General features: G+C 38.9%; 2 protein-coding genes across 22 annotated transcripts in view; one reads left to right on the top strand and one right to left on the bottom strand.

Annotated features, from left to right (window-relative positions):
- Positions 1-15,606, top strand: part of TNFRSF11B (TNF receptor superfamily member 11b) — a 28,264-nt gene extending 12,658 nt beyond the window's left edge. Inside the window, exons 2-5 of the mRNA XM_081505277.1 lie at positions 5,945-6,314; positions 10,093-10,287; positions 12,421-12,645; positions 14,379-15,606. Coding sequence (XP_081361403.1) covers positions 5,945-6,314; positions 10,093-10,287; positions 12,421-12,645; positions 14,379-14,767 — 1,179 coding nt within the window. The 3' untranslated portion in view covers positions 14,768-15,606. The remainder of the gene's footprint in view (positions 1-5,944; positions 6,315-10,092; positions 10,288-12,420; positions 12,646-14,378) is intronic.
- COLEC10 (collectin subfamily member 10) overlaps positions 1-26,311 on the bottom strand; it is a 484,235-nt gene that overhangs the window by 176,807 nt on the left and 281,117 nt on the right. For all 21 annotated transcript variants that reach the window (XR_014058044.1, XR_014058041.1, XR_014058043.1 and 18 more), the window contains 2 exons: positions 10,018-10,168; positions 4,441-4,532 (listed from right to left, as the gene is read on the bottom strand). The gene's annotated coding sequence lies outside the window, so the exon portion shown is untranslated. The remainder of the gene's footprint in view (positions 1-4,440; positions 4,533-10,017; positions 10,169-26,311) is intronic.

Raw genomic sequence — 26,311 nt, 5'->3', positions numbered from 1 at the left:
GGATAAACTGAGTTTGGAACCCTAATATGCAGGTTCCCAGCAAAGAGATCTGGTTAGTTCATATCAATCTAATGGATCTAAAAGCTATACATTTTTCATATCTTATTAGTCATCATCCATTTAGCATTCTTCTTGAAACCTTCTGTAATATCCCTACTATTTTTTTCCTTCTGTTTTTCATCTTATCTTGCAAATGTTTATAAAGTCCCAAAGGTTATATTTTAATATTTTTTTTGTTTATGTATAACATCCTTGGGTAATGCCATCCTACTTCTCTGTTTCTGGAACCATTTATGTGCACATAACCTTGTGCTAAGTCGTGTCCAACTCTTTGCAACCCTATGGACTATAGCCCATCAGGCTCCTCTGTCCATGGGGATTCTCTAGGCAAGAATATTGGAGAGGGTTGCCATGCCCTCCTCTAGGGGATCTTCCTAACCCAGGGATCGAACTTGCATCTCTTAAATCTGTGTCTTTAGGTGCATTTCTATCCCGAAAACCGGATACATATATTTAATGTCTATTCGACATCATCACTCGAGTCTCCTTGTTGGAAGACCCAGAACCAAATCCATTGTCTTCCCCCATAACTGCTTCTTTCTCCTGCTGTCAGTAATTAACAGCAACATCACATACCTAATAGTCATAATTCATGGGCATGTCCTTCTTTACTCTTTCTAAGTACCTCCCTCCATGGGCAATCAGCTAACATATAATATCTATCTTTTCTCTCCTCCTTACTGCTACCTAATTTCAGCTTCTCATTTCTGACCTGTTTCTCTATTGAGTCTTTTCTTGATCCTCTTTTTCCTCTGTTTTCCCTCTAATTGTTTTGCAGTGATTTGTGACTTTTTACACCAACAGAGGCTTTTGGATAAATTCTCCTAGCAAATAAGAACATTAACTTACTCGACTCTATTGCTTAGCAATATTTCCTGAGCATAGTAATTGTTTCAATAAGTGTTTGCTGAAGGAATGAATAAATAAATAATTTAAGGAATGGAGGAAATAAAATAGGGAAGAGGTCACCATACCATGTGTGTGCTTAGTTGCTCAGTCGTGTCCGACTCTGCGACCCCATGGACTGCAGCCCTCCAGGCTTTTCTGTTCATGGGATTCTCCAGGCAAGAATACTGGAGTGGGTTGCCATGCCCTCCTCCAGGGGATCTTCCCAACCCAGGGATCGAACCCAGGTCTCCCGCATCGCAGGTGAATTCTTTACTGTCTGAGCCTCCAGGGAAGCCCCACTATACCATAAGACTATAGAAAGTTAAATAAACTAACCTTCATAGCAAGAGTTTTGTTTTTTTTTTTTTTCAATAAGCTTTGTAGTTTATACTACAAGAGATCTTTAGGAAACTCACTGTGGTATATATCCTGAATGTTTCTTTTCTTGGCTAATGTGAACTGTAAAATATCATGGTTTCCAAATTGACCAGAAGTTTAGCTAACTCTGGTAGTCCTCAAATAGTTCTCTGTGGCAAAGATCATGACGAGGGATCACAAAAGGAACTCCCAAACCAAGTAGTTATTTCAAGCTTTGCGTGGGCTCCTTTTAATGAATTTTCCATAAACGGAAACCCACTGGGTCACTCGTGGTTCTGCATACCAGAGAGCAAGCGCAGTAGCAGGGGATTGACTGCATTGCATCATGCAAAAGTGAACTTGATGGAGGAAGTATATTCCTGTATCCTTTGAGAAGAAGCAAATACCGGTAGTCAGCTATAGTGAAACCACGTGTCATCTAAGAAATTTCCATCTCAGTTACCTTGGACAGGTGCTAGTCTTAGCATAAAGAAAGAAACATCCTCCATTCATCTGGACTTCAGGAAGGCACTGGGTGATCTTCTCACTTCTGTGATCTCCTAACACTATGCTCTTGAGTCTGAATGAAAAACTAGCATTTTAGGGCTATGCAATGTTAAAGCATTTGGTCAAAATATACTACTCTATGGCACATGCTCTGGGTTTTAATTCTGCTTCCACTAATTACTCTGACCTGGGATGGTTCCTCATTCACTTTTGTACTTTCATAGCTGATGGACAGATACAGAATGGGAAGAGGAAGAAAGAAAAAATGGAGAGAAAATTCCATTTTAATGCCTTTTTTACCATTATCACATGCAAAATAGATAGCCAGTGGAAATTTGCTGTGTGACACAGGGGGCTCAACCCGGTGCTCTGTGACAACAGAGGGGTAGGATGGGGAGGGAAATGGGAGGGAAGTTCAGGAGGGAGGGGTCATATGTATACCTGTGGCTGATTCATGTTGATGTACAGCAGAAAACAACACAATATTGTAAATCAATTATCCTCCAATTAAAAAAAAAAAGTTAAGCATGAAAAAGCAGCTTCTTTTATAGGAAACTATAATATAGGACACTCATATAAGATACTTCAGGCTTCTGCAGAGACATCTATGCACAAGTCCTAGCTTTTGCAGATATTCATCAGTGTTTATGCACTTGACACAAAAATTACTTTTGTACTCTTCTTAGACTTTAAATGTTATCAGCTGGCAAAGGACACAGAGCCAGTGTTAAGATGGTCTGTCCCCCCTTGGCATATTTTTCATTGCTTTTCTAGAAAATGCAGAAGAAAGTGAGAGAGGGAATTGAGATGAAGTTTATCAATTTTGCCCATCCTCTGTCCAGTAACTGGTTCCAGAAATTCCATGCGGGGATTGAGGCTAACCAGAGATGGAGAGCTAAGCATTCAATTTTGGCCACACAGAGTTCTGTCTTTTTACCAAAGTGGAAAATTTTCAAATAAATCACAGAGGCCCCATAGAATTTGCTGAAAACAAGTCTGCAGTTCCTTAAGGCTTTCTGATTTTTAAAAATATATATGATAATTCCATGCGGTAGCCTAGGGGAAATGATCTTCACTGTTATAATTGCTCTCTAATCCTTAAGTCAACCTAATTTATTATTTTTTTTTCTCTGTGGATTCCTTTCACCTCAGCTTCCCTGTATTTTGAAGAAATGGCAACTAATTTCTTAAGCATGGTTTCAGAAAACCAACAGTGCCATGTCCAATTGCCTAGAAAAATACAAATTGCATCAGTATTCTCGGTCAGATCTTGTATTTGTGTGGCTGCTTCTAGTGAGGAAATATGCACCATCTGTGGGGTTTTCCCATTTCACCCTCATCACTTCTTGGTAAGAGAGAAAAGAGTCAGCTAATGAGTAAGTGAGCTGTGTTGTCATGGGAAAGGCAGGATGATGGGAAATCAGGCAGGGTGAAGCCTCAGGACTGCCAGCCCTACCAGGATGGGGCTCACTTGGCCGCAGTAAGCAAGATGAATGCGTCCCTCTGGACCTCTGAGGTGGCCCTCTTGAAAAAACAGAACCCTCAAAAGTGGCTTTTCAGGAAATCGAAAGCGAACATCAAGACAGAGGGAAAAAATAAAAACATTTCTCATTGCTTTCACGTGTCTTTGCAAGTTGCATCAGGAATACTTCATTCCTCAGCATTGAAGATGTTAGAACTATGTGAGCCAAACCCACACAGAGGGCCTTGAAAAATATAGTATAATATTATTAGAATGACCAAGTAGCAACAAAGTTAGTTCATCTTGGTTCATTTCCTTCAAAAGATTGATCGTTATCTATAATTATTCATTTCTTCACTTCTCTGTCTCCTCTTTAGACCGTGAGCAGTCTGAAGAGCATCCTTGTTTTGTGGGTCACCATATGCTAAGACCTTCTACAATGCCTGGTACATAGTGGGTGGTCAAGAGACATGTGTTGAATGAATAGATTTCTGAAGGATACAGACCAAACCAGAGCTTTCATTCACTACTGGTCTATTTCTTTCTCCTATTGTTGACCCACTTTATCTGAGCCAATAAAAAGCCCTAGGGGAATTCAAGAACATCCTTTCCCCCAAAACCCTTGGGTCATGAGAGTGTCTTGAAAATATCAAGGCAGCCCCAATTTTCCACTGTAGTCTACCTTTGTTGGTTAGGGGTCCTTTACATTATAGCACTCTGAAAACTGCTCTGCGTTAAAAGGTCTGTGGCCCTAGGTAAGATATTTTATTCTTTGTAAGGATGACACACAAATTCGTGAAGCGTTCCATATTTTAAAGAAAAAGAAAGAAAAAAAAAGATATTTTATTCTTCAATTCTGGTTGATCAGCTCATATTAGGTCCAAACAGCCTTAATGCTAGTCATGTCCCAATAAGAAATGAGGGCATGTGTATATGCATGCTCAGTCGTGTCCCACTCATTACGACCCCATGGACTATAGCCCACCAGGCTCCTCTGTCCATGGAATTTTCCAGGCAAGAATTCTGGAGTGGGTTGCTATTTCCTTCTCCAGGGGATCTTTCCAACCCAGGGATTGAACCTGCATCTCTTGCATCTCCTGTAATGGCAGGTGGATTCTATTGCTTATTAAAATGCCCAAATGCTTATGAAAAAGGCCTTTCTTTACCTCTGTCATTCCTCATTCAAAAAGGAGTGCTGTTTTCCCAGCTTGGCACACTTTCCCCCAGGTCAAAGGGTTTCTGTGAGATTTGCTGAGTTCTGCAAAGAAGAGAGTTTAGAAAAAATTATTGTGTTTGGCCTGTCGCTTCCCAAAAGCCTGAAAATAGGCAGTGTTGATCCCTGTACCAAAAACAAACAATAAAAGCCAAACAAACCACCCCTACACAGAAACAAGACTTTTTCTTTTAATTAGGGTGAAGAGCTACTTCAGTGTTCCGTTGAAGACCTTTTGAGATCTAGAATACGAGATAGAATACTCATTTGGAGCCACGTTCACAAGCAGGATTCTGGCCCACAAAACTGTCTCTCTACTATGCACACATCTCTTCAGCCCTTATGGATAGAAACTTCTGAAACCCTGCCTGCTCCCTCAAGTTTTCCCCAATTAACCTTAAGAGAGGTGGTCATTTCATTTTCTAGACATCAGTCATCTATCAGATTCAAGACTGCACTGATGTTCTGGAGGAAATATCAGTCTTAAAATTTTAATACTTTTCCAGCAGATTACCAGCTGCACAGAGACAAAGATTACATCTTCTCACCAGCATATTTCTGGTAAGCATGCAGTACATATCTGCTGCATGAGTGAATGAATGACCAAAGTGAGTATAATTGCCAACTGTTTACATATATGTGAAATCATTACATCTTAGAACAGGAAAACTAAAAGAAAAATATCTGGTCTTAAATATACTACTGTGACCACCACCCCATATAAAGATTGTAATCTCTCCACCTTACCCTCCATATTTGCAATCTTTTACTTGCTCACTTTTTTACAACATTCATCTTCCAACACATAATTTATGTATAATTTGTTATTAAAATAAAGTCCATAGGACAGAGTTTGTTGACTATTTTATTCACTGCTGTATCCCAAATACCCAGAACAGAGCCTGGTACATAACTATCAACAAGTGAATAAATGAAATAATATTTATTGTGTATGGGTTCTACAGATAGGAATCATTGCAGGACATTTTAAAATCCTCAGTCCCAACTTCACATCTGTAGAATCAGAATTTTTAGGAATATAAATCCCAGGAATCTACATTTTTATCAAGGAGTCTAGGGATCCTGGTATAGCTATCCTGAGAATGTAGTTCACCCAACTCACTAGTTCACCCATGATTATCCTAAAACCCAGGGAGATAAAGTAGTGGTGCATCTAAGTGTAATAATTTATACTCTGATGAGCTTTCCACTCCAGCTATCTATGAGCTATGTTTTCCTAATATACTTTGCTGGTATTGCCATCATGGTCTTGGAGATTGAGCTACTTAGAGGCAAGAGTTATGGCTTCTGAACTTGTTTTCTGTGGTCCTAACTCTGTAGGCAGTAAGAGCACGAGGTTCCAGGTAGTAAAGTACTCTGAGGTTAATAATGCTTTTGCACAGAAGAATCACCTCATCTCCATGCTAACATACCACGATTTCCCTTTCTTCTTCTAGTTCCTAGACATCTCCATTAAATGGACCACCCAGGAAACCTTTCCTCCAAAGTACCTTCATTATGACCCCGAGAGCTCTCGTCAGCTGATGTGTGACAAATGTCCTCCTGGTACCTTCCTGAAACAGCCCTGCACGGCGAGGCGGAAGACTGTGTGCGCCCCTTGCCCCGACCACTACTACACGGACACCTGGCACACCAGTGACGAGTGTCTGTACTGCAGCCCAGTGTGCAAGGAACTGCAGTACGTCAAGCAGGAGTGCACTCGTACCCATAACCGCGTGTGTGAATGTGAGGAAGGGCGCTATCTGGAGCTGGAGTTCTGCCTGAAGCACAGGAGCTGCCCCCCTGGGTTTGGAGTGCTACACCAGGGTATGTACCAGCCAAGTTCATTAACATCACAGAGTCAGGTAGTGGGGGAAGTTTAAGGGAACACGTTGGTCCTGATGACATTACAGGATAGCAAATTACAAAGGTAATGGAATCTGCTAGGTATGTACTATGTGTCTGGATGGCTGCCAAAGAACCATTCCTCAGAGGAGCACTTTGCCACCACGGGCCAATTTAGTGACAAATCTCAAACGCAGCAAATCACTCTCTAATGAGATGTGTGATGGATTGCTCTTTCTTAAAGGGACACACTCTTAGTTGCACCATTCATAACTGATCTATATGTCTGTGTTTCACTTTGGCATGGACAGCCTCAGAGTGCAGTGCTTTTGGACAAACATCAGAAATGTTAATTGATACCAAGAGAGTAATTATGCTGATATTAATGAGGCTCTGGCGTGCAAACAGTGAGTAGTTATAATTAATTATACAAAAAATGAGAATGGCTAGGGGAACTGCAGCTCATTATTAAAAATGAAGCTAGTTCTTCCTTTGGCAGGGGAGTTGAGTGTCTGGGAGGATAAGGGCCATAGCAGCATCTCTTCTGTGAGGCTTATTCTTTATCTTAGACAAAACAGATTGGCAAGCAAAGAGTAAGTACTTGTCTACAAACAAAGTACTTTCTCTTTTTTGCATTTTGAAGAGCAGAGATTAAGGCCAGTTTGCATTGAATTTTTTAAAGCTGCAACCCACCTTTTTTTTTTTTTTTTGCTACATTCATGAAGTTTCAGTATAATCTGCATGTTCTCCTATCCTGGAAAAATTAAGAGTATTCACTCACTTTTCTGGAGGAAGCAGTAATGAGTATAGATTCCAATTATTCAATTTGAAGCAGTGTTTCTCAGTCTCAGCACTACTAACTTTGGGGGCTGAATAATTCTTTTCATGGGCAGCAGTCCCATGCATTGTAGCATGGTCAGCAGCATCCCTGGTCTTTAGCCACTAGATGCTAAAATAGTACTCTTTCCACTAAATTGCCCCATGGATGGCAAAATCACCCCTAGTTGACAACCATGGGTTTAGAGGATGTTAATTACTTATAACTATTTTGACTTTCAGAAGTTGCAATATAGAGTCTAAATTATTATCAATATTTTAGGTTTAATGGCATACAAATTAAATATATTCAAAAACCGAACTATTAAGTGTCCTAAGTTGTGAATTTTATAAAATCAGTCACAGCAGGTGCAAATTGCATGACAGTTTCTTAAAATACCTCTAGTATAAGTCTTTGAGTGAGAAATTGGTGACACTTCCTAGTTTTTACTGGATGACACTTTGGGACTCAAAAACTAACCCAAGTTGTAGAGCGAGAAGCCCATCCAACAGAAACAGATGCATTTAATACAATTCAGTAATTTATATATGTAGGAAAATTCATTAAGCAGGGCATTGCTGTTTGGAAACTAGAAAGTTTTGAAAAATAATGGAAATAGTAAGAATTTTACTCATATAGGCATGAAAATCTGTTTGTAGAATGAAGTAAGCAGGCAGCACAAATCTTAGCACAAAGGTACACAGAGGTTTATTTATTTACTCACCACTCTCTGCCTAAAAACATACAAAGGAGTTCCTTATGGAAAATAAAAGGTTTACAGACCAAAGAGAAGGCAAGATTCTGCAGTTTTATTCTAAAAAGTATTTAATATTCATTCTCTGTTGTTTTGAAGTCAGATTGCCTCCTCTTCAGATTTTACAGCTGACTCTTGAACCACATAACATAGGTTTGAACCTCACAGGTCCACTTCTATGCAAATTTTTTCAATAATACTACAGTACTACCTGATCCCAGTTGTGTGAATCTGTGAATGCAGAACTCTGGCTATAGAAGGCTGACTATAAAGTTATAATGGGATTTTCCAGTGCAAGGAGGTTGGCTCCTCTAACCCACATTGTTCAAGGATCAACTGTAGTTAGTTCTATTAGTTGTGTAATTGTTAATAATTGCTTATGCCTAGCAGGGTGAATTCGAAACTGAAAAGCAAAATTCCTCTTGCCATTCTGTTTCACATTTTGCCTGCCAGATTATACTTTGGGTGTTTCTCTTGACATTAATAAGGCAAAATCATTTACTTAGATGGATACATCCTTTTATAAGAAGTTCTATCAATCGTGAGAGAGGGAAGTCCTTTTCAGAAAGGTCATTACATAAAGTCTCCAAGTATATTAAGAAACTTCTCTTCTATAATTCTTGGATTCCTCTTGGTAAGGAACTTTAAAGGCTAAATTACCTGGAAGAATGCCTTGTGCCTATGACCTTCTCATTGGAATGCAGAACACCCAAGCCATCAACACCTATGTGAAGAAGGACAAGGATTCTTCTTTGTGCAGTTGACAAAGGGAGATTTGGATCCAGATGTCTAAGACCATTTATTCCCAGGATATTCACAATAAAATAATACCATGCAGTCCGTGCCCAAATACCTCTGCTTATGATACTGTAGAATTTGGTGTGGAGTTGGATCCCCTTTAAGGAGAGGAGTGTAGTAAGAAAGTACTAAAAAAAAAAGACCTCTTTGTAAGGTGGTTGCTAAGATGATGTCACTGCAACCCTGAAAATGGCATTTCACATGTTAAAATTTCATGCATGGTCTCCCCTTTTCTTTTTCTCTGCCACCCTTCTGTCATTTTAACTGCTCAATGCATCATCAAACCCTTTAGAAAAGAAAGAAGCCAGAGGTGAAAATAAAACCCAATCCACTGTGCTCTTTTCCCCTTTTTTGGTAGAGGATACAATGAGATGGGAGGTTAAAAGTTTTAATAAATGAAGTTTGTTAACTTTCTCTAACTTCCATTTGTCTCTTTAGTATTTGGTATCTTTTGTCAGCCAGAATTGGCCTGTAAAAGCTACATTTGCACACTGGAGTCTAAATCTGTTCAACTAGCTTACACTAGATGGAGGTATTTTCATATGCAAATACACTATAATGTATGATCTACTCAGGCACAGAGTCAAAGGTTTTAACGATGTTTATTTTTAATAGCATCTTGGGTTGTTGACTGGTTCAAGTTTTCCTGCCAATGATTTCCCCAAATTTATCAAGTATCTTTCCACCATGAAAGAAAATGCCCTTTCAGTCACCCTTGCCTGAAATTTTAACGACTGTGGCCTTTTTAAACTCAACAGTTTAAGCAAATGGTATATCATCTTCCATTTATTATGTAACTGCAGGCTTACGCTTGAGTCCAAGGTTAACTTTATTGCCACCTTCAAAAGTTTATTATAATGTTGTAAATTTTTTACTTCTTGGGGTTAGCACACTTAGGAATTGCTTCACAAGTAGGATTCAGGAAAGAAAGAACTTTCGTAGGAATCAATTGGGATTTAACGATGTGGCATACCATGGGTACTGATTTCAAAGAATGATATTACAGAGGTTACACAGCAGTTATCTTCGTGATTTTCCAGGGATAATTGTGTGGAGAATATGGCTGACAACAAGATCTTCCTGACAACTTCAGCACAGGCAGGACTAATTGAACATCTACCCTTCTTTTCTTTCCTCTCCCATTTTGTGCTTTGTAGGTAACAATAGAACACATTTGTGTTTGTATTACAAGGAGGAAAGAATGCCTAAGGGGTTCACTGTAGAAGTTTTGTTCTGTCTAATGAAGTGAAAAATGAAAATGCCTGAAGTTTCCTGCAACATAATAGTAGCAGTAAAAACCAAGTGAAAAGTCTTACCCCAACTCTGTTAAGACGGTTTCTGCTGCGAGAGTACTTGAGAAGAATGTGCTAAACGGCTTGATATTTTTGTAGGAACCCCGGAGCGAAATACAGTTTGCAAAAGATGTCCAGATGGGTTCTTCTCGAATGAGACATCATCCAAAGCGCCCTGTAGAAAACACACAAATTGCAGTGCATTTGGGCTCCTTCTAACTCAGAAAGGAAATGCAACACATGACAATGTATGTTCTGGTAGCAGCGAATCATCGACTCACAAATGTGGAATAGGTAATTATGTTTCAAAATATCAATCTTCGTACTACCTCTGGGTTGAATAGGAGACCCTCTGGTCCTTCTTAATTAAACTTGTATTTCCCTTTTCTTGAATTTTAACCAAATAAGACTATTCTCTGTGCATCATTGCTAAAGCCCCAACTCAAAAATCTTTCAAAAAATCTCCATCTTATAATAGTGCTCTGAACCCTGACTTTCACACTTGAATCACGTTACCCACAGAAAAGGGGTGGAGTAAGATTATGTTGAAGGCCACATTATCAGAGTCCGAGTTGCAGAATGTTTTTAAGCTATGCATTTTTATCACTTTTAAGCACATCTGTATTATTAGCCAAAGTATAAATTGGCAACTAAGAAGCCAAGTACTTGAGAGTACTTGGATTGGATTGTGTTAGTCGCTCAGTCATGTCTGATTCTTTGCAATGCCATGGACTGTCCCAGCCCTCCAGGCTCCTCTGTCCATGGGATTTTTCAGGCAAGAATCCTGGAGTGGGTTGCCATTTCCTTCTCAGGGGATCTTCCTGATCCAGGGATCAAACGCAGGTCTCCTGCATTGCAGGTGGAGTCTTTACCATCTGAGCCACAGTGATATAAATAAATGACAAATTAGAAATGCAATACTGGCTTTATTCCCTGTGGTATAACTGCATCTATTGCACAGAAGTACTGAGTTCCTGTATATGTCTTAAACTTTATTCAGGAAGGGTCACTAGCTCCAAGTTCAAGGTATCTGCATGCACCCCATGTTGGTGATGACGCTAATCAGGTTGGTGACCTCATCTTGTCACTCCTACCACCACACTAATCTCAGACCTCCAACCAAGGACTCATCACACCAAGGATGACTGACCTTTTAGTATTTAATCAGCTTGACTCTCTTCAAACATCTTTTTGTGCAACATAGACGTATATAAAACATAGCAACATGGATTGGGAGATTTAAGATTCAAGCCTGGTTCCAACATTTTTTCTCTCTTTTATAAAAATCTTAGCTAAGTCATTCATCCTGTCTGCTTTCTTATTAAATGATGGAATGTGGGGAGGGATGGTAAAAGGAGTGACCTCTAACTGTAACATTCTCTTTAATCCAGTTATAATTTTACTTCTATCACTTCTTGAACACTTACTATTTGCCAGACACTTTTGCTATATGGGTTTTAATCTTTACAAAACACTGTGAAGTTTGTTCAAGTTAATGTATGAACTTGAATGACAGAGTCAGGATTCAAACCCAGACCTAATGAATCCAAAGACAGACTCTTAATCCCTAGAATAGACTGATGCTACTCAGACACTCAGCTTATTGTACCTTTTTTCTAAATGACAAGTTTTTGTGTTTGATTATTTTCCCACTTAATGTATGCTTATATTTCTGTATCCATCCTTGTTCCCAAAGGTACTATGTGTATGTGTGTGTGCAGAAAATAATATGCTATTTCAGATTACTTTTCAGGCTTTCTTAAAGACAATGATTTGATACTGGTCTTGAAGTAACTTTTAGATACCAGCTAAACCTTTAACAGAATGTTTAACAGTTACATTAAAATATGTTAATACTTATATTAAGTAATAGAATTTTTGCTGTAATTTTTTATAGCACTACTGTATTCTTACTAGACATTTAGTAAACTCTTCCCTTCCAAAATATTCTAAAAGAATATTTCATGGGACCGAGGTGGATTGGCAATCTGCCATTAAGACCAGGCAATAGAAGGTTGATTTTATTCGAATTTTTCATTTTAGCATGCAATATTCTGGAAAACGCAACTGTGTTGGTTTTTGTCCTTTTTTTTCTGTCTCCCTCTCCCTTTCCTTCTTCTTCCTGTTATTATTATTATCCATTAGACATTCAAGAATCCAATTATTGAGTGAAAGTGAAAGTGTGAGTCGCTTAGTCATGTCCAACTCTTTGTGATCCCATGGACTGTAGACCGCCAGGCTCTTCTGTCCCTGGGATTTTCCCAGGCAAGAATACTGGAGTAGATTGCCATTCCCTTCTCCAGGGGATCTTCCCTACTGAGGGATTGAACCCAGGTGTCCTGCATTGCAGGCAGATTCTTTACCATCTGAGCCACCAGGGAAGCCCAAATTATTGAGTAAATCTTAATCTTCCCACCTTCCTTTTAGATATGACCTTGTGTGAGGAGGCGTTCTTCAGGTTTGCTGTTCCTACAAAGCTCACTCCAAACTGGCTCAGTGTCCTGGTAGACAATCTGCCTGGCACCAAAGTAAATGCAGAGAGCGTAGAGAGGATAAAACGGCGACACAACTCACGAGAACAGACTTTCCAGCTGCTGAAGTTATGGAAGCATCAAAACAAAGACCAAGATATGGTCAAGAAGATCATCCAAGGTATGGTGGCCTGAACTAACCAACTCAAACAGAAATCAGAACACCTGCTCAAGATACAACAGATATGAGACTATGTACCTGTTTAGTTGTGTGGATGCTGTTTCCCTTGGGCATTATTGTTGGCCTGAAATAGTTTTCAAATGATAGAGGAGAAGCTGTTCCTAGATCAGTCATGCAAGGTTTTATTTTCACCTTCTCTACTCTCCAATTTTTCAATTGTCTCTCTAGAAGGAGAGAAAATACTTTTCAATTGTAGGAATAAACCTCAGGAAATCTGACTCTGGATCCCTCAGCAGGTGTGTGAGCCTCCTGTCTGATCTATCTAAAAGTTCTTCAACCATTTTAGATCTTACCTTGCAATTCTACCAAGAAACTATGTGGTATTTATCTGATAATTCTCTCCAGAGAGCTTCTACGTGTCTTACAGGTATCCTCTCATTAATCCTCACAATACAGTCTATTCTAAAATCACCATTTTAATACCACATGTCATGAGGATTAATGAGATAAGGTCTTTAAAGTGTTTGAGCTTCTTGGAGAAAAGGGCTAGTTAAATCCAAGTACTGTCATGTTTTAGTTTTATAAAGAATCTCCTTTAGAAACTGTGTGTGTGTGTGTGCGTGTCTGTGTGTGTGTGTGTATTATGATGGGAGTGAATACAGAGGGGAAAAGGAAGTAAGTTTCATACAGAGTGTACTATAAGCTTTGGGATACACAGAAGAGAAAGTTCTGACTTGAATTAGCATTGGGAGGACATGCTGGAAAAAAATGGTCGGGGGGCTTTCCTGATGCAATGTTAATGAGAATCCATCCTGCTCTTCACTTGTAGTTAAATGACTGAGGACTCCTACACAACACTAAAGCCTCAAACATTTGAAACTGAGGCAGTAGATTTTAGGAGACTAACATCTTTGACAGTTGAATGCTTTTACTTGTGCAGAGTAAACTTGTCTTCTGTTTTTGGCAAACAAAATGTATTCTTTGAAAGTATAATTAGCCCTGAAGCAGAAAGAAAGGGAGGTAGAGAAACAGAGACAGTTAGAATTGGACGGGACCGAATTGTCTGTTTTATAAATGAAGACATTTTAGCCCATAAAGATGAAGAGACTTGCCTTAGGTCTTACAGATACTAAATGACTCATGCCATCAACAGCAACATTACTTACTCCGTCTATGTTTATGTGCTAGCTCATTACCAAAATATTCTCTAGGCCATGTGTATCCTACTGTTCTTTGGCCTCGTATTATTGGATTTTCAGATCTCCTGTGTATTGATAATCCTCTGGTGCTATTTATTAAAGACTATTTTAAGCAACTAATTTTTCAAATAGCACATATATTGGTATTGGTATCAATTAATGAAAGTTTATATTACAAAATAGCTAACCGTATTTTTCCTAAAATGTTATGCTTTCATTTCTCCAGATTTTCTTAGAAAACTGAGAGCAACGTGTCTATAGTTTCCCACTGTTATTTTCCAAATGTGGGCTTTCCACAAAGCTGTGTTGGATGCCGAGAATATAGAAAGCATATTATCCTATTGTAACACAAAATAATATTGAACTCGGTTCTCAGAAATAACTAGCGTGACTTGAGCCCTCCCTCAAAGGAAAGGAGGAGGTTAGCCTTAAAATTATGAAATGCCGGGGAACTCCCTTTTGCCTCGGGGTAGTTTTACAGTGGCTTTAGACAGACTATGTGAATGAGTGTCTCTGTGTTTTTGCTTCATTCAGATATCGACCTCTGTGAAAACAGCGTGCGGAGGCACATTGGACACATGAACCTCACCTTCGAGCAGCTTCTGAAGTTGATGGAAAGCTTGCCGGGGAAGAAAGTGACGACAGAAGACATTGAGAAAACAGTGAAGACGTGCAAATCAAGTGAGCAACTCCTGAAGCTGCTCAGCCTGTGGAGGATAAAAAATGGCGACCAGGACACCCGCAAGGGCCTCCTGCACGCCCTAAAGCACTTGAAGACGTACCACTTCCCCAAGACTGTCTTGCAGAGTCTGAAGAAGACCATCCGGTTCCTTCACAGCTTCACCATGTACAGGTTATATCGGAAGCTATTTTTAGAAATGATAGGAAACCAGGTTCAGTCATTAAAGATAAGCTGCTTATAACCGGAAATGGTCATGGAGCTGTTTCCTCACCCTGGACCAGAGCTAATGAATGAGTAGACTGTTTCTCAGGCGCTTGAGGAGGGAATAGTGATTTCCTTCTCATCACCAAGGACTAGATTTGACCCCAGGGCCCAAAAAGAAACTATGGTGTGGAGAAAGAACTCTTATCTCTCCCCCAAAGTATAATAAACATCAAATAGTTTATCCAGCTGACACATCTGGTCCAGTATCTACTGACTGTATTTTCTCTTGTTACTGCTTGCAGTAATTCAACTGGAAGTAAGAAATGAGACTCCGTTGTGTCTTACTAAATATCAGAATGTCTAATTTAAATAGCTTTGAGATTTCAGCTGTACTAGAGGCTTTTATTTAAAAGCCATTTTTTTTTCTGTAAAAGTTACTAATATATCTGTAACACTATTATAGTATTTGCTATTTATATTCATTCAGATATAAGGTTTGTACATATTACCATCCTGAAGGGAAACTGTGTAAGACTTAATTTTAGAAAGAAAAATATATATATTCTGTTTATTATTATGATACACGAAAGAGATAAAAATATATATTTTTAACAGAATGTTTGTAGCATTTCCTAATAGGTACTGCCATTCTTCCTGTGTAGAGTATTTTTGTAATATACTTTTACCTGTATAAGCTGTAATACCATTTTATAGAAAATGCATTATGTAGTCAATTGTTTAATGTTGGAAAGTGTATGAAATATAAATTATCTGAATATTAGATGCTCTGAGAAATTGAATGTACCTTATTTAAAAGATTTTATGTTTTTACTACATAAACAACATCATTAATTAAAGTTTTCAAATTATTTTTCATTGCTTCGCCTTTTGCTTTTATTTGAGTCGGACATGAATGGATGTGAGGTTTCACAATTTTCCCTTTCTTTTATCATCAGGACCATTTGGGAACACTGTTAAAAATGCAGATTCCTGGGCCAATTTTTTAAGAAACTCTAGGGAGGAGGGCAGAAACCTGCATTTTTAACATGCTCCAATGTAGTTTTTACTACACTTAACTTGGAGAATTTCTGAAGTCAAGTTTAGTAAACAGATGACACAAGCCACTTATAACTGCTGCCACTAACATCAAGAGACCAAACTACCTAAGTTCTTTTGGTTGCCAGTAATAGAAACTGGTGGGCTTCCCAGGTGGCTCAGTGGGTAAAGAAGCTGCCTGCCAATGCAGGAGACACAGGAGATGCGGGTTCGATCCCTGGGCTGGGAAGATCCCCTGGAGGAGGGCATGGCAACCCATTCCAGTATTCTTACCTAGAGAATCCCACAAACAGAGGAGCCTTGTAGGCTACAGTCCATAGGATCACAAAAAGTCCAACATGACTGAAGTAACTGAGCAAGCAGGCATGCACTAGAAACTGGCACTATTTAATTTAAGAAAACATTAACTGGAAGGGTGATGTATTTGGTTGAATGGTACTCCCTGCCCAAACTATGTTTATACCATAATCTCCAGAATCTGTCAATGTGCTTTAGAAAAAGCATCTTTCTTTGTACGTGTAATGAAGTTGTCTTGAGATGAGAAAATCATCCTTGATTATCCAGGTGGGCCCTACATCCAGTGGCAAGTGTCTTCATAAGAGACACAGAGCAGGAAGACAGAAGAAAAGACAATGTGCAGACAGAGGCAGAGATGGGAGTGAGGTGGTTCCAAGCCAAAAAGCCATAAGCTAGGGAAGAGAGGATCACTTTCTCCCTGAGAGCCTCTGTAGGGAGTATGCCCTGCTGACATCCTGATTTTGGATTTCTGGCCTCCAGGACTATGAGAGAATTCATATCTGTTGTTTTAAGTCACCCAGTTTGTGGTAATTTGCCACAACAGCCATAGGTACTACCACAGGTTGTATCTAAGCCTCAGAAACAGTAGAATTAAGATAACACTGGGCCCTTGGGTGGCAGAAGTTCCTACACTTTCTCCTAGTTTTATATTTCTGTATCTTTTAGTTCAAATTTCTAATTCGTAGCAGAGAGACTCTGGTTGTTCAAGTAGGGACTGGTGTAAATACATGGCCAGTGAGAGTCTGTCTTCATCAGCTTCAGTTCCCAAGAAGGGGATATCACTGTGAATGGGGTCCACACCTCATCCTTTCACAGTCTGCATTTCTCTTTTCTGTCACTTTACTAAGATTTAGCATGCAACACCTATATTACAGGTAAAACCTTAATGTAGGTCAACCTTACCTTTGTGAAATTACATCATTATGGCTGCTTTGACAGAAGGGTTATTGTTTAGTTACTAAGTTGTGTCAAACTCTTTTGTGATCCCATGGACTGTAACCCACCAGGCTCCTCTGTTCATGGGATTTCCCAGGCAAGAATATTGGAGTGGGTTGCCGTTTCCTTCTCCAAGGGATCGTCCCAACCCAGGGACTGAACACACATCTCCTGCACTGGCAGATGGATTTTTTACCACTGAGCCACCAGGGAAGCCCTTGACAGAAGCATAGATCCTGGTAAATGTCACACAAGCTCATAAATCTGGGGAAATAAATGGCAGAGGTAAAGTCAAGAGGCTCAAGCCTGGAGAATCAGAGTCCCAAGCTGCAATCCTGGGAGTGGAAAATGTGGAAATTAAGTGCTGAAGGCATAAGTAGGAGGACAGGGGTTAACTAACAGCCAGCATGTTGCCTTTAGAAGCTCCAGTTCTTCCACCAAAGTTCTTGTGCACAGAAAATGAAATGGCCTCATACACATCAGTTAAGTTTAAGAAACGTTTGGAAGTTTAATGTCATCAAGTATAAATCCTTGAAGTGCTAATTTGATTGGCTTCCCTGCCTGCTCCTTTGGGTTGAGTCTGCCTCAAGCTTCTCCTCCAAGGGAAATATAATATGTAAATTCATGTCAGTTTCTCTCTTTTTTTAACTTTTAATTTTGAAATAATTTTAGACTTACAGAATCATTGAAAATATTATATAAAATATCCCCAGTAAGCTATTTTGTAAAATACACCTCAATTTCAGTCTGTCTGTTTTCTCATGAACAGATGATGTTATGGATTTGGGGGAAGAATATCACATAGGAAGTTGTCCTTCTTACATCATACCAGGGGCAAATGATATCAGCATGACTACCGTTGATATGAACCTTGATAAAAGTGAATTTTTATATAAAATAATATGTATATACATATATATAATATGTATTGAAGTTCCCTTTTTTTTAGGTATATGATCATCCATTTGTTTCTATAGGATCTGTTGAAAAGACTAGCATTTCTTTATTTAATTGCCTTTGTGTCTTTGTTACAAATCAGTTGATTATATTTCTGTGGATATATTGCTGGACTCCATTCTATTCCATTTATCTATCAGTCTGTCTTTTCACCAGTACCACACAGTCTTTATTTTCTTCCAGTTTTGTTGAGATATAATCAACATACAATACTATATATAAGTTTAGGGTGTACAGTATAATGATTTGACTTATACATCATGAAATGATTATCACAAGTTTAGTGAACACACATAATCTCAAAAATATTTTTCCTTGTGATGAGAACTCTTAAGATTTACTCTCTCAACAACTTTCATATACAATATACAGTAGTGTTAATTATTTAATCATATTGTACATTGCATCCCCAGTGCTGTGCATGCTTAGTAGCTCAGTCATGTCCAACTCTTTGCGACCCCACGCACTACAGCCCACCAGGCTCCTCTGTCCATGGGGGATTCTTCAGGCAAGAATACTGGAGTGGGTTGCCATGCCCTCCTCCAGAGGATCTTCCCAATCCAGGGATCCAACCCAGGTCTCTCGCATTGCAGGCTGATTCTTTACCCTCTGAGCCACCAGGGAAGCCCAAGAATACTGAAGTGGGTAGCCTATCCCTTCTCCAGGGGATCTTCCTGATCCAGGAATTGAACGGGTGTCTCCTGCATTGCAGGTGGATTCTTTACCAACTGAGATACCAGGTTAGCCCTACATCCCTAGTACTTATTTATAACCGGAAGTCTCTACCTTTTGACCATTTTCAACCAATTCCCCGTCCCCCCACCTCTTACCCCCTGCTTCTGGTAGCCACAAATCTGATCTCTTTTCCTATGAATTTCTTTGTTTCTTTCTGAATTACAGTTGATTTACAACACAATATTAATTCCAGTGTACAACATAGAAATTGGATACTTCTGCACATTACAAAATGATCACCATGATAAGTCTAGTTATCATCTATCACCATACAAAGATATCACATTATTAATGTTGTACACTTCATCCCTGTGACTCATTTGTTTGGTAACAGGAAATCTGACCTCTTAATCTCCCTCACCTATTTTTTTCATCCCCATACTTCTCCCTCTGGCTACCACTTGTTAGCTCTCTGTGTCTATGATTCTGCTTCTGCTTTTTTGTTTGTTCATTTATTTTGTATTTTAGATGACATATATAAGAGAAATCATATGACATTTGTCCTTCTCTGTTTTAATTCACTTAGAATATTACCCTCTAGGCTCATCCATGTTGTCACAAATGGTATGATTCCATTCTTCCTTATGGCTGAGTACTATTTAATTGCATATATACACCACATCCTCTTTATCCATTCATCTATGGACAGCACTTAGGTTGCTTCCATAGCTTGGCTATTTTAAACTATGCTGCAATAAGCATATGGTGCATTTATCTTTTCATATTGGTGTTTTTGTTTTCTTCAGAAAAATATCCAGAAGTGAGATTGCTGAATTGTATGGTAGTTCTGTTTTTAATTTTTTGCATACTTCTTTGCATGGCGGCTGCACCAATTTACTCTCTCACCAATAGTGCACAAGGGTTCCCTTTCCTCCACATCCGCAAAACTTGTTATTTGTTCTTTTGACGATAGCTATTCTGACTGGTTATCAGAACTCATTGAAGTTTCGATTTTCACTTCCCTGGTGATTATTAATGTTGAGCATCTTTTCATGTGTCTACTGGCCATCAGTATGTCTTTTTTGGAAAAACGTCTGTCCAGGTTCTCTGTCCATTTATTAACTGATTGGTTTTTTTAGATGTTGAGTTGTATAAGTTCTTGGTACATTTTTAAAATTAACCTCTCCAGTTCCACTATCATGGGCACTGTTTTCCTTCTGCGAAAATTGTAAAGGAAGCCTTTCCATTAATCCAGTTAGAACTGGACTAGTTTTGTGATTTGTTATTGTTGCTAGGTTACACACCCTGAATCACAGATTTCAAATCTCTATAGATACCTGTTTCTAAGGTGGCTGATGTACATCAAAGCAATGGCTGTAGGATCCTGAGTTTCTGATGTTCCCTTTAGGTTGTGCCTCAAACTGGTTCTCTGTGCACATTCTTATTCCTCTAACAACCTTTGCCCTGAAGTATTTTTGCTGTTGTCATTTGAAGTTTCATAGTTTCATGGTGCAGGGTGAGAGGTACAATCACCGTGTTCCTTTTTTTTTTCCCTTCTTTTTATTTATTTATTTATTTATTTTTGGCTGCACTGGGTCTTTGCTGCTCTGCTTCCTCTAGTTGCAGTGAGCAGGGGCTACTCTTCATTGCAATGTGCAGGCTTCTCATTGCAGTGGCCTCTCTTGTTGCAAAGCATGGGCTCTAGGGTTTCAGTAGTGGTGGTGGACAGCTGTCCCATGGTTATGTGGGATCTTCCTGGACTAGGGATTGAACCCATGTCCCTTGCATTGGCAGGCAGATTCTTAACCATGGACCACCAGGGAAGCCCACACCTGATGTTCTCATTAAGGCCCGTAAACATATCTATGTCCCTGGGGTGTATGGCCTTCTCAGTTTTCCTGCCCCTCCCCTGGCTGCAGCTCTGGATTCAGTACTTAATTCTGTGCTTTGTCCCAAGAATAGACTTTTACCTTCTCCTATTCCCTTTCCTTAGCTATCAGGACACATCGTTATCCCCCAAAGTCCATAGTTTGTCTTAGAGTTCACTCCCCAAAGTTTAGTTTTTTTTTTAAGTCTGGGATTTGAATTTAGTTTGGTTCCTTTTCATTGTAAGTTTGAGAACGTCACTCACTCCAGCTCTCTACATCCTTCAGCTCTACACATTCTTCCCAGGAGGAAGTCAAAACTTGGTCAATTTTGTTGTTTAAAGACTTGATGTGAAAGACTGGATGGGAGTTAAAATTATCCTCGTGAGTGCAGTCCCACTATCTCTTCCTGTCCATCTAGAAACTTATACAAGTTGTGAAGCAGTTTTAATGAATTAGTATAATGGGGTAAAAAAGATTCAGGCCAAGGAACAATTTTGAAATCCTTATTCTATACCTGTCGTGAAAATTTTCCTTGAAATTTTAATCTACAAAACCATGTTTTTCTATGCTATCTATTTTATTAAGCATCTAATTCAATAGACTACCTTCAGTATTTTATTCATATGATGAAAATCTAATGTGTTAACTTATTGAAAAAATATATGAGTTCCAAATTACAGTACTCAACACAATATACTTTATACCCAGGTTTACACAAGTTGCAAACCATCACTACTCTCGAGAGTGTAGATTTAGGTTGTTTTAATTTGCTAATTGTGAAACTGTCCCTGTCAAACAGAAAGGTATTTATTTATATTCAGGTATAGAGATGAGTGTGAAAAAAAGGACTTTAAAGACAGAGAACTCTACATTCTTCTTTACCAATGCAGAGATAGCCCTGGAAGTGAGTGCGTGCTGTTACATCCAACTCTTTGCAACCCCATGGACTGTACCTCATCAGGCTCCTCTGTCCATGGAATTTTCCAAGCAAGAATACTAGAGCAGATTGCCATTTCCTTCTCCAGGAGATCTTCCCGACCCAGGGATGGAAACAAATCCCCTGTGTCTGCTGCATTGGCAGGCAGATTCTTTACCACAGAGACACATGGGAAGCCCATCCCTGGAAGTAGCTCCTTTCAAAATACTGAGAACATCTGAAGATGTTTCCTAAGTGAGTGAAAGATGCTCAGTCGTGTCCAACTCTCTGTGATCCCATGAACTATACAGTCCATGGAGTTCTCCAGGCAAGAATACTGGAGTGGGGTAGCCTTTCCTAAAGTGATAGCCAAACTCACTGAGGGATAAACTTCTACCATGCTCTTTCCTTGATCAAAGTTCATAACAGTGGCTGTTATCAGTTCAATCAATACAAGCTGTTGATACTGAAAGCAACTGTATTCTCATTCTTTGACTTCCTTGCTGTTGTTTGCCAAATTCCTCTCTCTTCACATTTAGGAAACTATAAAGTAGGGATTTAACGGTAATAATAGCCAGCAGCAATCATCTCTGTAACTGAATTTAAATATATCTGTTCTGAGGATGGTTATAATCTATTAGGGAAGACAGGATATACATGTGAAAGAGTTACTGTTAGTACCAGACAGGATACACCAAGTGCCAGCTGAATTGTATAAACATGGCATAGTCATCACATGTCACCTTTGAAGCCCAGAGAAAGCCAAGAAGAAAGTGTAACTTCAGTTAGTTCACGTAGCCACATCTAAACAGAGAGATATAAGAAATTGTACTGCAAAAGTCATAGAGGCCAAAAGGTACATGACAGGTTGAAGAAACATTGTCTATACTTATGTCATTTTATATAAAAATTCAAAGAGCAGCATTAAATATGTTCATAGAAGTTAATTTTAACCCTCAGTGTGCTAGCAATAGATAAAATTGCTTGATTTACCCCCAAATCTTCATTTTAGTCTGATAAGCACCTCCTTCTTTTAAGGAACTGCTCTCTCCCACCCCACCCCAAGCTCATCATATAGTTCCAATGGGAGCTGATACTAATTCCTTCTCTGTCAACCTCAACCCTTTCCCATTGCTATCTCAAGGTATTCAAAGAGATATATCTTCTTCAGGATTTGTAATTTGGAATGACTTGAATATTTTTTTCTGTCCGATGAAATAACTATAAAAATGTAAACCTAAAGCCACTAGAGGTCACAGAGAAAGGGAGTGTCAACTACAAATTAGCATTTGCTATGAGCACTTGCCATCTACCTCTACAAGGATTAAATCAAGTGCTGCTGCAGATGCTGACTTTCAACACCCCCTTGAAAGGAGTTCAGGGTGGAGAGAAGAAATAAGGCACTCTGTGCTTTGGGAAAAACTGGCAGAACAGGTCTTCAGATAGTTATATATTTTTAAGAGATGATTTTATGAGTCCAGTTCTCGTATCTCCTCATATCTAGAATAGCACTAAAATCCTTCATGGTGTTGTCTGCTCCTGGTGACTAGCAGTAACCTTTATGAGACTAGAAGAAGTCTTCAGTAAAAAAATATGTGCTGGATTGTATATCCTCCCCCTTCACCAAAACCACATATATGCTGACCTCCCCACTGCTTCTTTGGAACAGTTTCTCCGAGCTATCTAAGAAGCTGTTTCCCAGACTATAATCCTCATTTTTCCCCAAATAAAACTTAACTTGAAACTCTCATGTTGTACCTTTTTTAAGCTGGCAGAAGCTAACAGAGAGAACCAAGGAGAAAAGATAGGCAGAGAATCCTAATGATGTTCAAGCCCCTGGTTCTAGCCACACTTTTTCTTCCTGATATTTAGTTTTGTGAACCATTGACTTTTCCTTCTCCCTCAAGCCAGTTTCTGTCATTAACAAGCAGGAGTCCTTATTTAGGTCCCTAAACACCAGACAAACTTGTTTGGATTTGAGGAGCTAACAGCAACGACTGTGAGTACTTCTCCATCTGAGAATCTTTAGTTTTGTAATATTTACATATAAACACAAGAGGAGCCATTGAGATTTTAAGAAAGGTATTGATGTTTGCAAGGTAGCTTTTCAATATTATTCTGGCAGGAGTGTAGAGAATGGATTGGAGTAGAAATAGGCTAGAGACAATGAAAGCAGAAGAGTTGACTACTAGGACAGTTTCAGCCATGAAGTAAATAGACAACACAGACTAGGGCTGGGAGCCCAGAATGGAAGAGCCGGTCACATTAAAGCATCTTCCATCTTTCCAAGAGTCATCAGAGGAACAGCACCATCACTGGACACTTGGCTATGACTAATGGATTGAGATTCCTGGCTTTTTCCAAGTATTTAATACAAAATAAATCTCCCATTTCCTTGGGTTCTCTTGATTCTTTTTCCAGGGAAATTCTACCTCATCTTTTGAGACACAAAAGCTTAAGTCATATTTCCACAAAAATCCTTCTAACTAACACAAAGACGTCTTCCAAATTGACATTTCTGTAGCAATTTTGGTTTTTCATGACTCACTGATTTCAGACCAGAGAGGGTAAACAGGACAGATCATGCATGAAAACTGTGTCATCTCTGTGGAATCATAGGTTTCTAAGAGACAACACGAGGTCATCTGTTCACCTCTCATGTCGTGGTCCAGTCACTTCTAAACCATCCTAGGGAATGATGACCTCAAATTTAATCATTTTAAAAGTAATCTTTTTGCTTAGCGATTTCCCTACAACATATACAATGGACCCACACTGCCAACAGAACACAATTCCAAGACTTAAGAGCTTTCACTCTGAAATTGAAACTGGGAAAAAAGGTTTCCTTAATAGAAATTCTTACTTAGAATTTTAGAGCAGGTGGGCCCGTCTAGATTGTTCTAACCCAGTGTTTATCAGAAATAATCTAATCATAAGCATCACTTGGGATGTTTATTCAAAATACACATTCCCAGCACAGTTTCAGATGACTTTGATTCCATAGGTTAGAAGTTGATGCTAGAATTCTTATTGGGCAATTTTGGAAATGAGTGTATTCTAACCGTTAAGGATCCCAATCAAATTGCACAGCTGGAAGAACTCAGAGCTCCTAAGACTCAGAACTCTACTACAATGCTCCTTTCTTTAACTTTGTGCTTCTCTTGATGAAACGAGAAACAACTAGCTTTCCCTCTCTGAGTGCATTTAATCACTGTGCAGGTATCTATCACCTCACTTATCAAAGGACAGTTCAACTACCTCTTGATACTGATGTTAATGGTAATAATAACAACAGCAATAATAATAATCTCTATCACTTATTACATGCTTTCCTGTTATCCTAAGATTGTGTCCATTTAGGTTCTTAGAAAACAATGTTATGTAAGTGAAGTAAGTCAGAAAGAGAAAAACAAATATCGTATAATGTCCCTTATATGTGGAACCTAGAAAAATGGAACAGATGAACTTATTTGCAAAGCAGAAACAGTTACAAATGTAGAGAAAAAACTTACGGTTACTAAGAGGGGGAGGGAGGGAGGATGTATTGGGAGATTGGGACTGACATATAGACACTACTATGTATAAAATGGATAACTGGTGAGAACCTACTGTATAGCACTGGGAACTCTACCCAATGCTCTGTGGTGACCTAAATGGAAAGAAAATATAAAAAAGAGTGGGTATATATAAGCATATAACTTATTCACTTTACTGTACAGCAGATAGTGACACAACATTGTAAAGCAGCTATACTTCAATAAAAAATAATTCAAAAATAAGATGAGAAAACGATGTTCTATAAAGCCAAAACCCAGGAAATCCTTGATCCATCCTCAATTTGCTATTGCTTCTACACTGACCTTGGAACTCACAGGAAAAGCCCTTTAAGAACTTGCTAGGAACACAGCCCTACACTTAAGCTCATAACAGACATCATCTCATTAAATCTCAACAACCTAATTCATTAACTCTCCCTAATCCACTTGTTACATCATTTTACTAAATCCTCACAGCCCTAGCTGCTGACTTCCCCTGACATCCACCATTTTACAAACTGAGACCTCTATTATAACCTATTACATGGACTGGGTGTGTCACAGCTACCCCAAGTCTTCCACTTCCTACCAATGGTCTATCTCAATTACACCTTTGGATTTTAGCTCAAGATGCCAAACATCACTTCTGAAATAGGATGACAGTAAGAGTCCAAAGTCATACTTTTGAAAAACAAAATTCACTAGCCAGCAATCCAAGACTAATAGTTTTGCATGGAAAATTTCATCTGTTTTTTGTGGCACCTGGATCAGATTTTTCCCTCCTGCTAGGAGAACATGCCACTCAAAAAACTCTGCCTTGGATGGTAACATGATGTATTCTGCCATTAAGCACTCGTGGCGAGAAAAGCATCCAGGATTTGCTTACTAAGAGGAGATGGCAAGAGAAGCAGCTTTGCTAAAGCCTCCAGAATAAATTTCTGTTTAAACCCAAACTATGAAATTGAAACTGGATATTAAAAAAACTTAAAGCCTGCAAACTCACACTTGGGTATAACTGGCACTACATCTTTTCTTGATTATTTGAAAATAGCCTCTGTTGACTAAGCCACATTTAGAGAATAAAGAATTTCATAATAAAGTTTCTAGAAAATATAAAACTTGATGGGGTCTGAGAATAAATATAAGAGATGATTCCACTTCGAAACAAGTAGCCATCTTTCTCATAAGCAGGCTTACGTGAGTTAATAAACCTTCAGCAAAGGAAAGGGGCTTTAAAGTAAGACACACCTGATTTTAAATATTTTTGGATTTTAATATTCAACACGTGTGTATATAATATTTTAGGAATTATATTCAACAGTTTAATAATATTTATGATG

The sequence above is a fragment of the Giraffa tippelskirchi genome, chromosome 6, assembly GCF_054371585.1.
Source record: "Giraffa tippelskirchi isolate mGirTip1 chromosome 6, T2T-mGirTip1v1.2.pri, whole genome shotgun sequence".
NCBI lineage: Eukaryota > Metazoa > Chordata > Mammalia > Artiodactyla > Giraffidae > Giraffa > Giraffa tippelskirchi.
This window is presented reverse-complemented; position numbering and strand designations above follow the sequence as displayed.